At 42.6% G+C, this 20,195-nt stretch overlaps 1 protein-coding gene across 4 annotated transcripts in view; it reads right to left on the reverse strand.

The window, feature by feature from the left end:
- ADAMTSL3 (ADAMTS like 3) overlaps positions 1 to 20,195 on the reverse strand; it is a 381,800-nt gene that overhangs the window by 63,818 nt on the left and 297,787 nt on the right. For 2 of the 4 annotated variants that reach the window (XM_042242633.1, XM_060408762.1), the window contains exons 21-24: positions 13,250 to 13,537; positions 12,466 to 12,601; positions 5,149 to 5,276; positions 2,638 to 2,766 (exon numbers count right to left, since the gene is read on the reverse strand). In XM_042242633.1, coding sequence (XP_042098567.1) covers positions 2,638 to 2,766; positions 5,149 to 5,276; positions 12,466 to 12,601; positions 13,250 to 13,537 — 681 coding nt within the window. Of the gene's footprint in view, positions 1 to 2,637; positions 2,767 to 5,148; positions 5,277 to 12,465; positions 13,538 to 20,195 lie in introns of all 4 variants that reach the window. The other 2 variants (XM_027957113.2, XM_027957114.2) reach the window with 1 other exon arrangement.

Genomic DNA, 20,195 nt, shown 5'->3' on the forward strand with positions numbered 1-20,195 from the left:
AGTAAAGTTGCAGGATATAATATCAACACACAAAAATCCCTTGCATTCCTATACACTAATAATGAGAAAATAGAAAGAGAAATTAAGGAAACAATTCCATCCACCATTGCAATGAAAAGAATAAAATACTTAGGAATATATCTACCTAAAGAAACTAAAGACTGATATATGGAAAACTATAAAACACTGGTGAAGGAAATCAAAGAGGACACTAATAGATGGAGAAATATACCATATTCATGGATCAGAAGAATCAATATAGTGAAAATGAGTATACTACCCAAAGCAATCTATAGATTCAATGCAATCCCTATCAAGCTACCAGTGGTATTTTTCACAGAGCTAGAACAAATAATTTCACAATTTGTATGGAAATACAAAAACCTCAAACAGCCAAAGCAATCTTGAGAAAGAAGAATGGAACTGGAGGAATCAACCTGCCTGACTTTAGGCTCTACTACAAAGCCACAGTCATCAAGACAGTATGGTATTGGCACAAATACAGAAATACAGATCAATGGAACAAAATAGAAAGCCCAGAGATAAATTCATGCCCCTATGGACACCTTATCTTTGACAAAGGAGGCAAGAATATATAATGGATTAAAGAAAATCTCTTTAACAAGTGGTGCTGGGAAAAATGGTCAACCACTTGTGAAAGAATGAAACTAGAACACTTTCTAACACCGCACACAAAAATAAACTCAAAATGGATTAAAGATCTAAATGTAAGACCAGAAACTATAAAACTCCTAGAGGAGAACATAGGCAAAACACTCTCCGACATAAATCACAGCAGGATCCTCTATGACCCACCTCCCAAAATAAAAGCAAAAATAAACAAATGGGACCTGATTAAACTTAAAAGCTTCTGCACAAAAAAGGAAACTATAAGCAAGGTGAAAAGGCAGCCTTCAGAATGGGAGAAAATAATAGCAACTGAAACAACTGACAAACAACTAATCTCAAAAATATATAAGCAACTCCTGCAGCTCAATTCCAGAAAAATAAATGACCCAATCAAAAAATGGGCCAAAGAACTAAAGAGACATTTTTCCAAAGAAGACATACAGATGGCCAACAAACCCATGAAAAGATGCTCAACATCACTCATTACCAGAGAAAAGCAAATCAAAACCACAATGAGGTACCATTTCACACCAGTCAGAATGGCTGCGATCCCAAAGTCTACAAGCAATAAATGCTGGAGAGGGTGTGGAGAAAAGGGAACCCTCTTACACTGTTGGTGGGAATGCAAACTAGTACAGCCACTATGAAGAACAGTGTGGAGATTCCTTAAAAAACTGGAAATAGAACTGCCTTATGACCCAGCAATCCCACTGCTGGGCATACACACCGAGGAAACCAGAATTGAAAGAGACACGTGTACCCCAACGTTCATCACAGCACTGTTTATAATAGCCAGGACATGGAAGCAACCTAGATGTCCATCAGCAGACGAATGGATAAGAAAGCTGTGGTACATATACACAATGGAGTATTACTCAGCCATTAAAAAGAATACATTTGAATCAGTTCTAATGAGGTGGATGAAACTGGAGCCGATTATACAGAGTGGAGTAAGCCAGAAAGAAAAACACCAATACAGTATACTAATGCATATATATGGAATTTAGAAAGATGGTAACGATAACCCTGTATGTGAGACAGCAAAAGAGACACAGATGTATAGAACGGTATTTTGGACTCTGTAGGAGACGGAGAGGGTGGGATGATTTGGGAGAATGGCATTGAAACATGTATAATATCATAAATGAAATGAATCGCCAGTCCAGGTTTGATGTGTGATACTGGATGCTTGGGGCTGGTGCACTGGGACAACCTAGAGGGATGGTATGGGGAGGGAGGTGGGAGGGGGGTTCAGGATGGGGAACACGTGTATACCTGTGGTGGATTCATGTTGATGTATGGCAAAACCAATACAATATTGTAAAGTAATTAACCTCCAATTAAAATAAACAAATTTATATTAAAAACAAAACAAAAACAAAAGAGATAGAATGGCCCTAGATTAAGATAAGATCAGATGAAAATGTAGTTTCTCCTAAAGAAAAGATAAATCAGTTAGAAAGAAGATTTATCGGCTGTTGTAAACAGAGCAGAAAGAGCCACCAAGGCATAGAATGGTGACGCTCAGCCAAGGACAGTCCAGGACAGACCAACTAGGCCAGAGGACCCTGACATTCCCCCTTGCTGACCTGGCCTTCTCCAGCACAGCTTTGGTCAAGCTGGAGGACACAGCTAATGATTTCCCACACAGCTCCTCGCTCTGACTCTGTACTCTCTAGGCAATCACCTGCTAGAAGTTGGCCTTTTGTGCAGATCTGCCACAGGGACAGAGAGCTGTGGTCTGGCCAGTATGAACATGCTGGCTACAGTGAAGTCGTGTTCATGTCCTCCTAGCCCTCACTGAGAATGAGTAAAGTGTACTCTATTTTATACACGAGCCTTATGAGCTGGTGTATGCTCACTCTTGCAAGACAGATCTTCTGTCCGAGTGCTGAAAAATCAGATTTTTAAGCCCACAAGACTGTCTGAGCCACCAAAATGCTAGCTGGTGCCTCCTGGCCACCCTGGGCTGGCCTGTGCCCTCCCACTAGAAATGGCCACACTCACCTTTTACAGGACACTGTATGGTCACATTTGCTTGCAGGGGTGCCTCCACGAAGCCGCCAATCACAACGGAGAGATGGCCATGCTCTGGTCTGGTGATGTTTCTTCCAACAGACAAGATGACAGGAGCCTCTTAATTCAAAGGGAGCAGGAAACTGTTAGATTCAGGCTTTTGCTCTGAGTGACCGCACTGCACTTGGTAAGCTCTGCCAAGCTCCTGGAGAGCAGGTGCAGACTCCTGGCTCAGTCCACATCCCCTGTGGTGCCCCATGGGGACTTGCACACTTACAGGCTGGAGGTGCTCAATGGACGGATGCACAGATGAGATATCTACAAAGAAGCATTGTAACCACCATGTACAGACTGTGAGGATATTTTGGCTTTATAACCAAAACTGGGGATAAATTAAAGGATAAAATTAGGGGATAAATTAGAGGATAAAATCCTCTTTGATCATTTGAAAAAGAAGGAAGTCAGAAATTCATTCAGAGAAAGGCATGGCAGGGCAGGAGTGACATCTCTATGGTGCATCCTTGGATGAGTAAAGGCAGGACCAAAACACACCAGGTCCTGGGACCATCTGACTCTCTTTCTGGAAGGAAAATGTGAATGAAACCTGCACAAAACTTGCATGGAAAAAAATAATAAAAACAAGGTCATAAAGAATCAGGAACTCATTCACAGACTTTTACTTTACTGGATTTTAAGAACCATGTACTTTTACCAGATTCATTTATGAAGTCATTCAGGAAATATACTCTGTGCCTGGGCTGGACAATGGAAATACCAAGTTGGAACACAAACATTCTTGTCCTCAATCAACTCAGAGACTGGTGGGAGACACCACTACCATTACAAGGTGATGGGTGATGAGGTAGAGAAAGGTGCTAGTTGCCCAGGGGTCTCTCAGGAGTATGTAGGGGTCTACCAATTACAGGGTGATGGGTGATGAGGTACAGAAAGGTGCTGGCTGCCCAGGGGTCTCTCAGGAGCATGTGTGGGTCAAGGAAGGCCACATTTCTCTACCATAGAGCCACTGCCATGAGATCCGGGTTCCCCAACCGGGATTCAACCCACATCCCCTGCATTGGAAGGCAGATTCTTAACCGATCGGCCACCAGGGAAGTTCTCACATATTTCTTTACTTTTTTTAAAATCACTAATGCATAGCAAGTGAAAGAGTAACAACATTTAGCTGTTTGGTAACCATGTCTTCTGCAGAAGAGAATTTGGGAATGATCATGTTCAGGTGACCAAATGTTCCATCTGTTCCTGGAGTGCCTGGGGCACTGAAACGGCATGCTGGGAGTTGAAAATACAGGGACTTTTGGGCTGAGAAAGGACTGTTGTTGTCATGTGTCCTCTGGCCCTTACGGACCTTGCACCAGCTCTCCCACGAATCTGGGCTATCCTAGGATGGACTTACAAGGAAACCTGGGAGCTGCAAGAGGGACTTCTGTTCCTCCCAACAATCCAGAACCTCAAAACTAAGGTTTTCTGGAAAGGAGCAGATGTTCACAGAGGAGAATCATCCAGGAGGATCAAGGCACAGGAATCAAGGTGTGAAGGCCCTACCATGGGAATGCAGCCAGGAGAGGGATGGGGCACCAAGCCATGTAGATCCAAGGAGCTTTGAAAATCAATTGGTCCCACCTCCTCAGGTTATATATGTGATGGACTGCCTACATCAATGCGTGGCTGTCTAAATGCTGGATTCCAATCCCAGATAATTGTCTTTCTCCTTATCTTATCTTAATTATTTGAGCCATAGATACCAAACCACAGAGCAGAGAGTTGGAGGGTAACTTTCTTATTTGATATTTGATCCCAGAACATGAGCCTGCCACAAGGAAGCATTGCTTACAACTTTGCCAGCTAAAAATGTTCCTTCATCAAAAAGCACACTTTAGTATTAAAATGAGTTTGTCTACCTCCTGGGACAATTTACACTAATTTACAATGACAATTTCCTGAAAGTGTTTTTAAGGATTGGGCAGAGGAGTGCCATTGGGAGGTATACATCAAACTTTAAAGGATAATTATCTCTTTTGTTGGATGGTGGCATTTTAAAAACGAAATGTCAGCACTATTAACATCTCCAATTAAACCCCATCTTGTTAATTTCCAATTCTTAGAAAGTGAACTCGAGAGCAGCTGTTTTCAAAGCGTGGTCCTTAGGCCAGCAGTGTCAGCATAACCTGGGAACATGTTAAAAAGGCACATTCTGGGACTTCCCTGGTGTTCCAGTGGTTAAGACTCCTTGCTTCCAGTGCAGGGGATCCCAGGTTGGGATCAAAGATTCTACATGCCTCAAGGCCAAAAAAAGTGCACATACTCAGACTCCACTCCAAGCCTGCTGTGTCAGAACCCCTGGGAATGGGGTCTGGAGATCTGTGTTTTAACATCTGCTTCCCCGGTGATTCTGCTGTGTGAAGCATGGAAACTGCTGCTCCAGAGTTTAATGTTAAAAACCAGACCACACCAAAACACTCCAGGCTGCATAATGGGCATTACCTGCATATAGCACAGAAGAACTTTCCACATCTGAACCGAGATGATTAGCTACAGCACATCCATATATTCCTTGGTCTTTCTTTGTAGGTTTCCGAATCTGCATTTTCCCCATTCCATCCAAAATGACTCTGTAGAACAGTTAGAAAGAGGATGTGTTCATGTGACACATTGAACTACTTGAGAACCACAGCGACCCACAGAGAATGAAGACATTGACTTTAGGCTGGCAAGGATCCAGAAGATAATCTTGTTGAGCTTCCTGCCTATAAGCAGACCACTATGGGAGAGGGCAATGGCACCCCACTCCAGTACTCTTGCCTGGAGAATCCCAGGGACGGGAGAGCCTGGTGGGCTGCAGTTTATGGCGTCACACAGAGTCGGACACGACTGAAGTGACTTAGCAGCAGCAGCGTGTACACTGGAGCTGGAGGAGGGCATGGCAACCCACCCCAGTATTCTTGCCTGGGAAACCTCATAGATAGACGAACGTGGCAGGCTATACAGTCTATGGGGTCGCACAGAGTCAGATACAACTTAGCGACTAAACAGCAACATATAAATTGGAGTGTGGAAAAGTCACTCTTCTTGGCTGAAACTCATTGAGATGGTAGAGGTGGACTATGCTCAGAGATCCAGACTTCCTATCTCACTCTGCATGCGAACAGACTCTTCCGGATGGACTCAATGCTTAATTTACCACGTTTAAAAAAAGACAAACTAGTAAGTATTAGTTTGCTGGAGGTTAAGCCCTCATTTTCTGCCCTGAGCCTAACAGACTACAGATGTGAATTTTTCAGTTCAGATTTTCACGCTGGAAGTGAGTGGACCTTTAGTTACTGCTCCTTGGAAATGGTTATTTTCTCATGGTATGAAAAGCTCAGTGGAAGTAACAAAGCTACTGCTGCATTATATTGGGTTTTGAGCATGCTGTTAAGAATCAGGGCTACACTGTGTGAACCTCTTATGGTTTCTCAATTATTGATATTCACAAACACCTGCATGTAAATACCACTTAGAAAATCAAAGCTGGTCAAGAGTATCCTCACAGGTGAGATACTGATTCAGGGGATGGGAAAGAATACTTGTTTTACTTTAATTTTTTCTTATTGATTTGAAGTTGCTAATAGATTATCTGGATCAGCAGTCCATATACTATTTTTTTACCTGCCTTCTTCCCACTTTACAGATCTTAGCAATATGGACGGTTCTGTTGTTGTTATTGTTCAGTGCCCAGTCATGTCCAACTCTTTGTGACCCCATGGACTGCAGCATGCCAGGCCTCCCTGTCCCTCACCATCTCCCAGAGATTGCCCAAGTTCATGTTCATTGCATTGGTGATCCCGTCCAGCCATCTCATCCTCTAATGCCTTCTTCTCCTTGTGCCCTCCATCTTTTCCAGCATCAGTCCTTCCAGTGAATATTCAGGTTGATATCCCTTAAGATTGACTGGTTTGATCTCTTTGCTATTCAAGGGACTTTCAGAAGTCTTCTCCAGCACCACAGTTCAAAGGCATAAATTCTTTGGTGTTCTGCCTTCTTTACAGTCCAGCTTTCACAACCATATGTGACCACAAGGAAGACCAAAGCCTTGACTATACAGACCTTTGTCAGCAGAGTAACAATGTCTCTGCTTTTCAACACACTGTCTAGGTCTGTCATCACTTTCCTGCCAAAAAGCAATCGTCTTCTGATTTCATGGCTGCAGTCACCATCCGCAGTGATTTTGGAGCCCGAGAAGAGGAAATCTGTCACTACTTCCACCTTTTCCTTTCTATTTGCCAGGCAGTAATGGGGCCAGAAGCCATGATCTTAGTTTTTTTTACTATCTAGTCTAAAGCCAGCTCTTTCATTCTTCTCCTTCACCCTCATTAAGAGGCTCTTTAGTTCCTCTTCACTTTCTGCCATTAGAGTGGTATCATCCTCATATCTGGGACAGATATGTTGGCTGACTGAGTTATACACATCTTCCAAATGTTAACACATTCCATTATACAATACCAAAAATACACGCATTCTTTAATATTACTATCCCAACTTTTCAGAAAAGTCTTTGAGCTTTGGGAAGCAGTCAGACTCCCACCTTCTGGCTTATAACTGCTCCAGCCTAGCATTTCTCAAGATGTGATTGGTGTATAGGTTAAACAAACAGGGTGACAGCAGACAGTGCTGTCGTACTCCTTTCTTGATCTTGAACCAATCAGTTGTTCCATACAGGGTTTTAACTGTTGCTTCTTGACCCTCATACAGGTTTCTCAGGAGACAGGGAAGATGGTCTGGTATTCCCATCTCTCTAAGAGTTTTCCACAGTTTGTCAAAATCTACACAGTCAAAGGCTTTATCGTAGTCGATGAAACAGAGATAGATGTTTTTCTGAAATTCCCTTGTCTTCTCTATAATCCAGTGAATGTTGGCAATTTTATCTCTAGTTCCTCTTCCTTTTCTAAACCCAGCTTGGACATCTGGAAGTTCTTGGTTTGCCTAATGCTGAAGTCTAGCATGTAAGATTTTAAGCATGACTGACTGTTTTGACCAACTGCTAAATACTCTTATGTTTCTTCATGAACTGAACTGGGCCACTTCATTTCCTGTCACTTTACATTGCTTGCTTACCCTCTGCTGTAGCTATAAAGAACCTCTAACAGTTTCCAGAACATTCCATGGTCTTTCATCACCCTGAGCTTTTGCGTATGTTGTTCACTCTATTTGGAATGCCCTTCCCCACTTCTGGCAACACTGACTTACCCACTGAGTCCCGGAGCAAATGTAATTTCCCTTGTAAACCTTTCTCCAATACTCCTAGAGTTATCTTCTTCCCCCTCCGGGCTCCTTCTGGTTTGGTTCATATATTTATTTGATGAAATATCTTTTCATTCTCATGAGATTGTGATCTTTTCAAAAGTAGGGACAAGATCTTATTCACAGCTGTGCATTTTCAATGCCTAGCACAGTACCTTTTATATAGCAGTTTTCAAAAGCATTTAATGACTCAGTGTATGAATGACTAGAGTAGAACAGAGTAATGGTAGAGAATGAATGTACTAGAGAATGCAAGCTCCCGTGCAACCCACAAATGAAGTATACAAAGGTGGGAAGAAAGCAAAACAGCTGAATTGCCCAGAACAAAAACAGGAATAAGGCAGAGGTAGCTATGACCAGGGCTAGGCTCTCACTGTTAAATCGCTGTTAAGAAACAGTTGATTAAGAAAAAAAGTAAAACTAACAACTCTATGTGACAAATGTTTATACATGAAAATCTTTTTTTAAATTATTTCATATGTATGTTTGTATGATTTAGCAATTCCCAAAGGATTCCTTTGTTTTAGGGTCTCAGTTTTACAGTACAGCAAGAAGTCACCAAGGAATAGCTGAGCACACATGAACCTTCTTGCCAGGTGATGTCACCCAGGATCCAGGCTGGACCAGTCCCTGGGCTGGAGAACCAGAAGGTAGAGTCCTTTAAGGAATCTGATCTTGACCTCCACCACAAAATCTTATTCTTTACTTGAAGTGATAATGAAGTTAATCTCTTCACAGACGTCACCCCTAGGGAATCCACCCACAGCCTTTGCTTCCTAGCTGTGATCTCTTACTCAGCTGGCATCCAAACACACTCCACGCCTACACTGTTGCCTCCTATTGGAGAGGGGCACTTGGAAACATCATTCCATTTCTGCATGACTTCAGTTGAAAAGATTTGTGAGAGTCAGAAAAATGTATTTAAACTGGAGAACTTTTCTTGCATAAAGAAATTTAAACATAAGTTGAAAAAATTAATTAGGTATATTAGAGAAAAAATGGAAATAAAAATAGATCTTTTAAAAATTCCCTTAAAATATTAAAAACAAAAACTCTTACTAGCCAAGTAGGACTGCTTCAGTGTCAAATGGCTGGTCCTTAAAGTATGCAGAAACAGGTCTGAGTTAGGATGGCAGAATCTTTATGGGATCTTCAGGAGCCTCAGCCACAGAAACTAATGCAAATTCCACTTGAGCAAGTCAGATAATCACAAAACAACTCAGTTCAACAAACACTGACTTGAACTAACCACGGTCTTCTACCATATCCCTCTAGTACTTTATGGCCACAAATCAGCTGATCAATTTTCTCAGCCTCTGTTTTCTTATAGTTTCTTTCTTTCTTTTTTTTTCTAAATAAACTTTATTTTGGAATGATGTTGGCATTACAGAAAAGCAACGAAGACAGTACAGAGGGTTCTTATCTCCTTCTTTCTTGGTTTTCCCTGATGTGAACATCTTCAGCATGTGATACTTTCATCAAAACTAAGGCACCAGCATCGGTCCATCACTGTTGTTAACGAAACTTCAGTCTTTATGTAGATTTCATTAGTTTTTCCACTAATGTTGTTATCCTGCTGCACAACCTCCCATTCAGGACATCATATTGTATTTAGACATTGTGTCTCTGTAGTCTCTTCTGGTCTGTGGCAATTTTTCTGTCTTCCCCCACCCCCTCCCTTTTTTTGATGACTTTGAACAGTTTTGAGGACTACTGATAATAAATAGAATGTTCCTCAGTTTGGGCTTCGCTCATGTTCCTTATAATTTCTAAAGGGAAATTGTTGAGCAATCCTGAAAGGGTGGTCCTTGGATCTCAGGGATCCGTGAGGTCAAAACTATTTTCATAATAGTAAATATTGATACTATACTATTATTTGCCTTTCTCACTGTGAGTGTTGACATTTGCACTGATAGTAAAAGCAGTTGTGGATAAAACTTGGCACCAGAATGGAATAAAAGCTGTGGCAGCAAAGTGTACCAGTAGGCACTGTATTCTGGCTACCACACACTTGCAGTAAAAACAAAATGCCAATTTCCCATAAGAATGTCCTTAATGAAGCAGTAGAACTTATTATTTCACTAAATCTCTACCCCTGAGTGTAAGTTTTGTAACATTCTGTACAACAAAACAGGAAACACACACCATATCTCTGCTGTCTGCCAAAGTCTGTGGGTGTGACTGTTTGAATTGCTAGCTCAACTAGCTCCTTTTTCATGGCATACTACTTTACTTGAAATAATGACTGACAGATAAGCCAGGGTATTTGGATTTAGGTATTTGGAAAATATATTTTTTTAATGAACAAAAATGAGCTGGCCAATGCAAGGAAAACAACTGACAGTAATTGTTGCCGATGATAAAATTCAAGCTTTCACGTGACAATTAGAATTTGAGAAAATCAGTCATGCTCACTGTGAGTCTGACTGCTTCCCAAAGCTCAAAGACTTTTCTGAAAAGTTGGGATAGTAATATTAAAGAATACATGTATTTTTGGTTTTGTATAGTGGAATGTGTTAACATTTGGAAGATGTGTATAACTCAGTCAGCCAACATTTTCCAAATGACCAATGTATGATGTTATAAAATCTAGTCTAGTTAAAAGATCCATTCAAAGAACAAGATAAAGCAGCAGATTTCATTTTAACAGACTACCAAAATCTCTTTACCATGGTTTTAGATTCCACATTCCACCTAACCTTTAAGAAACTACTGCTTGTCTATTTTTAATGTAGCGTTAAAGAAGAATAGCCATAATTACCTTAAAAGATTATGAATGTATTCCTTATCCTCCCAATTAACTTATCTATATATGTATGAAGCCCAATTTTCTCCATAAACTTCAATTAAAACAACATATGGCAACAGACTGAATGTAGAGTATTGAGGAGAAAACCCAGCTATGTTTTATTAAGCCAAACATTAAAGAGATTTGCAGAGATGTAGAACAATGCCATTATCATTAATCTTTAAAATACTGCTTTTCAAAAATTATGTTATTTACATGAACATGAATTGGGCTTACTACTATTCTAAATTGATTAACAAACAGCTATTTAAAATGTTTCATGGTTTTAATTTCTAACAGCATAAACATCATGAGATATATTAATATATTAACATAAAGTTAATTCAAATTAACAAAAGTTCTTTGGCTTCTCATCATTTTTTTTAAGTTTGAAGGAGTCCTAAAACCAAAAGATTTGAGCACTGCTAAGTTAGTTGATCTGGAAGGTTTATTCCAGTTCAAAAACTACATTATACTCTTAATGTTCAGAGTTCTAGGCAAAAAAATTAAAAATTAGACTTGTTCTATCTTTCCATTCTAAGACAGTCCAATGATTTATTATAAAAATTGAATTTTACCTAGATTTCTTTTAATGTTTCACACATTAGGTGATGTAGAAAAAAAAGGATGATAAAAATAAAACTTGCATTTTTCAAGTACCTTATGGATTGCAAAACAATTTAACATCTATGTCTCTTAACAATCCCTGGAGGTGGATAAGGAGCTGTTGAATGCAAATTGAAAGAAAGCAAGATGTCTACAACCCTGTGTGTGTGTTAACAACAAGATTTGGAGACAGTAGAGAACACAAAATGAGTGAATGGTTCTGTTATTCTGTTATTTTATGTAAAATGAATGAAATGTGACATTTTTGCACTGACATGGATAGCTATTACAATAAATAAGGTGACTGAATACTGTTTCAAACGTCTCAAAAAACTTTGATCCTTATCATCTTACTTTTGGATTTTGTGACATAAATCATTGCCTAATATTAGAAAATGACTTCAGGTAATCTTTCTACCAAAGCTATTATTTGTGTGACCCTCTAACCTCCCTGGCGGGGTCCAGAAGACGTGGTCCCTGGTTCTGATTGGCCATGAATTAGTCATGAGAGTCTATTCCTCAGTGATCTCATTGAGAAAGTATCAACTCCTGCCCTGCCAGACTCATGGGGCTGGTGTGAGTTCAAACGAGACACCACATCTCCCAGATATAGAAGATTCTTGCAGTTCCTGCACATTCTAAGAGAACTGCAAGTATGTTTTTTCAATGGCTTGATTGATTTCACTTTTTTGGAGGGATAATTTTTTTTAATTTTTTGGCTGCACCATGCAGCATGTGGGATTAAGTTCCCCGTCCAGGGATCAAACCTATGCCCCCCTGTGTTAGAAGCACAGAGTCTGAACCACTGGACCATCAGGGAAGTCCCTGATTTTATTTTTAAGTATTAAGTGACCTGAAAAGAGAGAGTCTGTAGATGCTTACATTTAATCTTATGGTATCCAGTTTTGTACTACACCTTCATGGTCGTGACTGTGATGGTACAATTTCATTTTTAGAATTCCAGTGCATATGTTAATGTCATGCCCTAACATTTTGGAGTTTCTTTTCCAAAGGATCCTGTTGGAAGCACATTCTTAGGAGAAGGAATTTGACAATATTTCAAGGAAAGCTGGAAGATCCATTTAGAAGGCATCTCAGAGAAAACACTGTACTCTGATTGTACTTACTTTTCTGAGGGTTGTAACAGTGCTCCATCCTTGGTCCACGTATAGGTGGCCTCACTGCGGGTGACAAGCTCACACAGTATGTTGATGACCTCCGTCCTTCTTGTAATGTAGACTGTATTTCCAATCCTTGAATTTACTGTTTTATTAAAGGAAATCAAGGTGGGTTGGCTCTGCCTCAAGAGGACAGGTCCCTTTGGCTTGAATGTCAGCTTGCCTGAGTTTTTGGAGTTCGAGCTTTGGGGCACACTTCCAGTCTCCCCCCTTAGCTGAGCCATGGGAGGAGCCTCTCCAGGGATGCCCCTCCAGTGTGCATGTGCAGGCTGCGTCTTGGTTAACTCGGCCACCAGCTGATATATCACCTGGGATGCCAGATCATCGCTGATCTCCCCCGTTTCCATGAGCTGGCTCATGTTCCTGATCAACTCATCAAACTGGGCGGTCTCCATGCTATAGGCTCCCTGTTTAACTGCTGCTTCAAACTGCTTGTTTTCAAACTCCCAGGAGTTGGCGTTTCCTGCAGAAGGGCTGCAGTGGCCCAACAGAGCTCTCAAGAGAGACTGATTGTTAATTTGGCCATTGTGCAGATAAAGCTCGTTTTTGTTGTTCCACATCAGCCTCATCTTATGCCATGTGGCTCCCAAATTATTGGCCTCATTGTTGTCCATCCCAGGATATTCCCTGGTGTGCCCTCCAAGGGCTGGGGGTGCAATGAGCCGGTTGTCGGTGCCAATGAGCTTAAGCACCACAGTCTCCTGTGCGGGGCCTGCGATGCACCGGTACTCACCAATGTCAAGGGCCGCAAGGCTGTGAATCTTCAGTGAGCCTGACTTTGTGAAGCCAAGTCGCTTGGAGTTCTGCAGACAACGGCCGTCCTTCTCCCACTGTATCCGAGATTTCTGGAATCGTCGCACTGGGCACTTAATAATCACAGATGTGTTGGGAAGCAGGTATGCTCTGCTCCCGATGGTCAGGTTAATGCGTTTCTCTTCCCTTGTCTGGATGTAGACTCTCTGGACACCGAGGATCTGAGGACCCTGCTCCCTGACTCTGGCCTTCATCTCTGGTTTCATTTCTGTTGGAAAAACAAAGAAAGCAAAACACAAATATCTTTATAATGACATTTGTCCATACTCTTCCAAGGCTGACAGAAATCAGCAAATTCTTTTCTCTTCTAAAACATTTGAGAACTTAAAAAAAAATGAGATATATAGTTATTTATGATATATATGTATGCATATATATATACACATATCCATAAATGGGGACAAATTTCACTTTAGCAGCAAAGAATGAATTGCATGAAATCATGTCAATTATTTTATAAAGGAGCTTTTGGTTTGGGGAGGCATGAGGTTAAATGGTTAAATGTTTCCATCAATAAGGGGACGTCTGATGTGCGGGGCCTCCACCATCTCGGAGGCTCTTGAGGATCTAATATGGCTCAGCCCAGGGTACCCAAAATCTGAAGGAGGCAGTGAGCATGGGGAGGTGAGTGAATGTATTCAAAGGATCTGAAAAGGAGGATGCAGCTGAGAACCACAGCAGATCACCCAAGCAGGCCAGTGAAACTAGCATGCGGGCCTGAAGAAGCCAGTGATGGAAGAAGAAGAAAAGCTCAAACTGGCACTTAGAAGCCAGCTGAATGGTCAGAGTGAATCTCAGCACTACCATCTGAATAAGTGATCTACTCGCTCTGAGCCTCAGTTTTCTCACCTATAACATGCAGGTGATATTAACACCTTCACTGGAGGAATGTGAGAAGTCAGAGCATTTTTATCAAGGGCACAGTAGTGGGATGTATGAGATCTCAGACATTACTGTCAGCTGACAAAGGCGGGTCCAGCCAGCATCAATGGGGCAAGCAGCGAGGGATCACAGGTGGGCTGACTCTTCCTTGTCCTGGGCACCAGCCACAGGTAATGGGTGGAGGCCAGAGAGGATGCTCGCCAGATCCCATCCCCCAAGAGAAGCAGCTCTCCTCCCTCCCCCACTCCCCCTGCGCTGTTGCCCCACCCCCACCCCTGCACTGCCTCTCACTTACAGGAAGGAAGGTCTCAATGCATCCTGGGGTGATACTGAAGTAAGTAGGTAGGGGGATGTGATGTGGGTGGGAATCTGATTCCTCTTTGAAGATGTAGGTAGGTACATGGGCTAGAGGGCAGGAAGCACCAGGGAGTAACAGAAGAGAGACTGGACTCACATCAATGACACTGTGGAATGAAGGTCATGAGACAGGGGCCTAAGAGCCTCAGAGGACCCCAGTTATGGTTCTTCCAATGGTTACGGCTGTAACACTGGTAGGGGTATGCTGGGAGAACTAGATTGAGACTCCATTTCTGTTTTTGTCTCTGAAACTTTTTGGCCTTGCTGCACAGCATGTGGGATCTTAGTTCCCTGGCCAGGGATCGAACCTGCACCCCCTGCAATTGAAGTGTGGAGTCTTAATCGTTAGATCACCAGAGGGAAGTCCACCTAGGACGGACTTCTCAGGCCCTGGACACTACCCAGATTGCGCTTGTTGGAATAACTCTTGATTTCTCTTGGGTGGTTCATGATCCCGTTAGGGTCTGGCTGCTGCCTGCTTGGGTGTGGGGATGGCAGTAGGTTCAGAAAAACAACCAGGGTAGATGCATAACTTCCACAGTAGAGTGTGTTCTAAATCAGGGACAGGCGTAATAAGTCTGCAAGCAAATTCCACTGAGATGCCATTTCTAGGCCAGGCCCCTTGTCCAAGGTTCTGCCAGTGAACTCTCCCTCCCCTCGGATCAGCTTGAAGTGGAGCCAGATGGCCTGTCGTGTGTACATGTTTACTGTTGGGATAGAGATTCTTCACAGAGGACATCAAGATCCCCTCAGTCAGTTAAGGCATAGAGATTTATTTTTAGGTTGGCAACACAGAATTTTAAACTTACTGCTGTTCAATAGTGGTCAAAAGCAGGAGGAGAATTCCCGCTAAATTTGTGGTTCACCTGTTATTATAGGCAGAAATGCCATCTTTTTTTTTTTTTTTCAGCAAGCCCCTTGGTCACAAAGAATCGGACATGAGTAAGGTACTAACACATTCACTTGCAAACACTGGGCTTCGCTGATGGCTCTAGCGGTAAAGAATCTGCGTGCAATGCAGGAGACATGGGTTGATCCTTGCAGGAGATCCTTGGGTTGGAAAGATCCCCTGGAGAAGGATATGGCAACCCACTTCAGTATTCTTGCCTGGGAAATCCCATGAACAGAGGAGCCTGGTGGGCTACAGTCCATTGGGTTGCAAAGAGTCAGACACGATTTGGCAACTAAACATTTATTTATTTGGCTGCACTGGGTCTTAGTTGATGTATGTGGGATCTTCAGTTGTGGTATGTGGGATCTAGTGCCCTGACCAGGGATGGAACCCAGGCCCCCTGCATTGGGAGCATGGGGTATTGCCACTAGACCACCAGGGAAGTCCCAGAGATGCCACTCATAATAGCAGTCTGCACAAGGGCTCGATCCATTGTAACAGATGGCAGCTGTAGCCCTGTACCAGGTCTTGTTGTAACACTGCTGCTCCGAGTGTCTCCTCTCCCGACAGTGTGTTGGACTACTCCCAGCAAAAGGGTCCAAGCAGCTGGGAGACAGTCCTGGGGTTCAGGCCAAGGCTATTGACTAACCACCTGGAAGTATTTCTCTACTTTCCCAAATAGTATAGGCTCACAAAGAGTCAGACAGGACTTAGCAACTGAACAACAATAACACAGACATACTGGTATGTAGAGTTTCAGTATCAACTCTGACTACAGGCAGTGGTTCTCAAACTTTGCTGTCAATTAGGAGCACCAATTGTTATTATTTTTTAATTTTACTACCCTGGGTCCCACTCTCCAGATATTCTGACTTATGGGGAACAGAAGCCTGGGCATCAAAATTTGTAAAACCTCCCCAGGAGACTCAAATGTAGAGCAAAGACTGAGAACCACCACCCCAGACTGTCTCACTGGGTTAACTCAAAGATAATTTGATGGGCTGCTACTGGTGAACAGGGAAGGGAAAATAAGAAACAGCCACTGTGTTTTCTGTGAGAACCCTGCCAAAATCTTTACAACATGCAGTGTCCTCTGTAGGAGGAAGCAGGAGGATGCTTTGTGGTCTTACCATCAGGAATCCTTGTATTTCCTCTCAGTAATTAATTCATTTCCTACCCAATGAACACTGAACTGTGTCATTGACCAGGTTGCCTTTTCCAAGACAGTGCTTATGTTATCAAGTTTAGAGCTAAATTTGTGCCTGCATATGACGGAAATGTACAATTCAAGACATAACTCTATATTAGTCTTGCTTATTTCCTTTTTTATTAGCATGGGTAACTCAGAGGGAAAAGAATCTGCCTGCAATGAAGAAAGCCTGGTTTTGATCCCTGGGTCAGGAGGATCCCCTGGAGAAGGGAATGGCAAACCACTCCAGTATTCTTGCCTGAGAATCCCATGGACAGAAGACCCTGGCGGGCTACAGTCCATGGGGTCACAAAGAGTTGGACACAACTGAGTGACTAACACTCACTAATTTTAATTAGCTGGTTGCTTTTTATGAATATTTAAAAGTGGCCTATTGTCACAATGCAGGGTGTGTAATATATGTGTATACACATACCTAGCCATAATACCTGCATACATGTGTTTATATATACTGATACCTATACAGGCATCTTTTTATTACTATTTAAAAGAATTCAGTTTAACACCCTGTCTGGTCATTGTTTCCTATAATCCATACTCCACGATGGATTATGGGAAAGACAGATGGTGAACATGGATGGTTTTGAAATTTGCTCTTTAAATCAGAGTTTAAGCTGGGTCAACGTCAGAATTTTGAACTTGTGCAACTGAGGGAGGGGTGGAGAGAGACTCTCTTAGGGCTGCTACAGATGAGGCCATAGCTTGAATATTCCTGCTTTTACTGGGAAGGGGTCAAAGCCCACACGGGGAAGGAAGCATATGCCTACCTCAGGGTTCAGGCTGGAGATGATCTGAGGCTGGTATGATCCCACACAGCATCCTGTGTGAAGATGGGTTCTAGTTACCATAGAGATGGGTTCTAAGTACCTTTAGAACTGGTAGCCAGATGTCCCCAGCTAAGCTTGGGGTTTAAGTATTAACAGATGGGGCCATGATGCCTTCAAAAGCAGGCTGGGGAGTCTGCAGGTGACAGGTGGTGTTTAGCCTTGGGAAAGGACTGGCCCATGGCTGGGTGAGCCACACGAGTAGCCCAGTTGCTTCCTCTGGCTGCATGCCCATCTGCTGGAAGGCAGATCCATTCCCAACCAGGCCTGGTTAGCCACTTCTCACACCAGGTATAGAGCAGTTCAGTGACCAGGTGTGCCTGGGCAGTGCTCTGGGACCCAGGATCTGCTAGGACTTGGGCCAGTTTCCCTCTGTGACTCCTGTCAGTCCCTTCAGAGCAGTGCCTGGAGCCTGGCATCCTCTGACACAGTTCTTGGGTAGGAATCTGGCTTGGGGTGACTGCCTCCTTCTGCATTTGTATGTGCCCCCAAACTGCCGAACCAAATAAGTCTGAGGAGATGGTGTGGACAGGAACCCATGGCATCCTACTGGGGGGCTGTGGGCAGTGTGGGGACACCAAGCCATCCCTCCATCTCTCCCATGCACTGGACATGAGAAACACCACATCGTTCAGCTTTTCTAGAAAAGGAAAAGCTCTTCCTTCTGAAGGTCCTCTTTCTGGCCTCTATGCCAGCCTTCCCTGCCCAGTTCCCAAGGCTGTTTACATGCTCGTGTCCTGCCATGATTCCAGTTGTATCCCTGCCATGACTCTGAGCCTTGGCGCCACACCAGGTTTCTGCCCCAAGCCATCTGTGCTGGGTGTTTACACTTGTCTCACCAGCACATGACTCCTGCTACTCCCAGATGGGCTTTGGCTGCAAAGGAGCCTCTAAGTTGTCTTATTCCCTGGAGCCCTGGCCCTCAGAGTCCAGCCTGCAATTCTTTAAGGCAGAAACTGGAGTCGCCTCCATTCCTCCCTGTCCACTGGTCTGCTGGCCCTTCCTCTCATTGACTCACAGGTCCATGGGATTGTTAGTGTCCATTCCCAACTCTGCAGGTGGTGATGTCACATTGGTAGCAGGAAGCCACACAATGGGAGAATCTATACCACAGAAATCAGCAAAGGTAACAAACAACAGCTCCCTCTCCCTCCTCACCACCTACTTGGTCCCAGGGTTGCTTGTTAAACACAAACATACCCTTCTCCTCTGAGCTTCCAATTCTAGCCAGGCAACGGATACTTAGATGGGATACCTGAAATGTTGGAATTCATCCTCACCACGTCTGTCCTTATATTCTCTCACCTAGATATTGTCACATCCCCTTGACTAGACTTGCATATTCATATTTTCCCAATACGTCTATGTGTACACCACTATTCACAATAGCCAGGACATGGAAGCAATTTAAATGTCCATCAACACAGGAATGAATAAAGGAGATGTGGTACATATATACAGTTGAATATTACTCTGCCATAAAAAGGAATGAAACTGTGCCATTTGCAGAGATGGAGATGGACCTAGAGACTCATACAGAGTGAAGTAAACCAGAAAGAGAAAAACAAAAATCATATAATATCACTTATATGTGGAATCTAGAAAAATGATGCAGGTGAACTTATTTGTAAAGCAGAAATAGACACAAAGGTAGAGAACAAATGTACAGACACCAAGGGGGAAGCGGTTGGTTGGGATGAATTGGGAGATTGGAATTGACATGCATACACTACCTTATATAAAATAGATAACTAATGAGAACCTAGTGTGTATAGCACAGGGAACTCTAGTCGATACTCTGTGGTGACCCAAACGGGAAGGAAATTTTAAAAAGAGGGGTATATATGTATATGAATGGTTGATTCACTTTTCTGTACCGCTGAAACTAACACAACATAGTAAAACAACTATACTCCATTAAAAATTAATTGAAAAATATATCTATATAGCCGTCCAAGTAAATAAAACAAAATAAAATCTGACTATGTCATTTCCTTCTTTAATAAAATCTAAACTCCTCAGCATGGGTTTCAAAATGCTCTCCAGCCCACTTCTCAAGCATTATTTCACCATTACCCATTTTTCAGCCTCTGTTCTAATTCTACTGACCTTTTTTTGTCAATAAAAACATTTGTTTTGCATTTTATACAGAACAACCTGGAGTCTGCATCATGACAGTTATGCAGCGGTCTACACACAGTATTATCCATTTCATCTGGGGATCAGGGATTCACACAAAAACAAGCAGGAGTTATAAGGGAGGAAGTGGGGCACAGCAAGAGTGCATTTTTAATTCTTTCTTAAAAAGAAAAAGCAGTAGAACCTTCTGAGTCTTGAAATTTGTGCGCATGAGGCTTCTAAAACAAGAGGGTATTGGTAGCTCTTGGGGAAGGGGCAGGATAAGAACTCTGATAAATAAAGGGATATTTGCTTGTGGCAGGGGATGAGAAGGGAGGTTGACTATTTTTCATGCCCTAAGCCCCAGCACCTGATATTCAAAGACGATATCCAATCTTAAGTCATTTCCCTGTTCAGAAAGAGGCACTAGTACTCCTGGGATGAGGCCATGAAGACATCATGCTGGTCATTCCCAAGTCCCTGTTCTACAGCCCACAGCATATTAAAGGGGAAAAAAAGGTCACAGGGTAATGGTTTGTGTGCAGTTTCCAGAAATGCCCCACTCCATTTGACATCCCTCACC

The sequence above is a fragment of the Ovis aries genome, unplaced genomic scaffold (genome assembly GCF_016772045.2).
Source record: "Ovis aries strain OAR_USU_Benz2616 breed Rambouillet unplaced genomic scaffold, ARS-UI_Ramb_v3.0 scaffold_85, whole genome shotgun sequence".
Taxonomy (NCBI): Eukaryota; Metazoa; Chordata; class Mammalia; order Artiodactyla; family Bovidae; genus Ovis; species Ovis aries.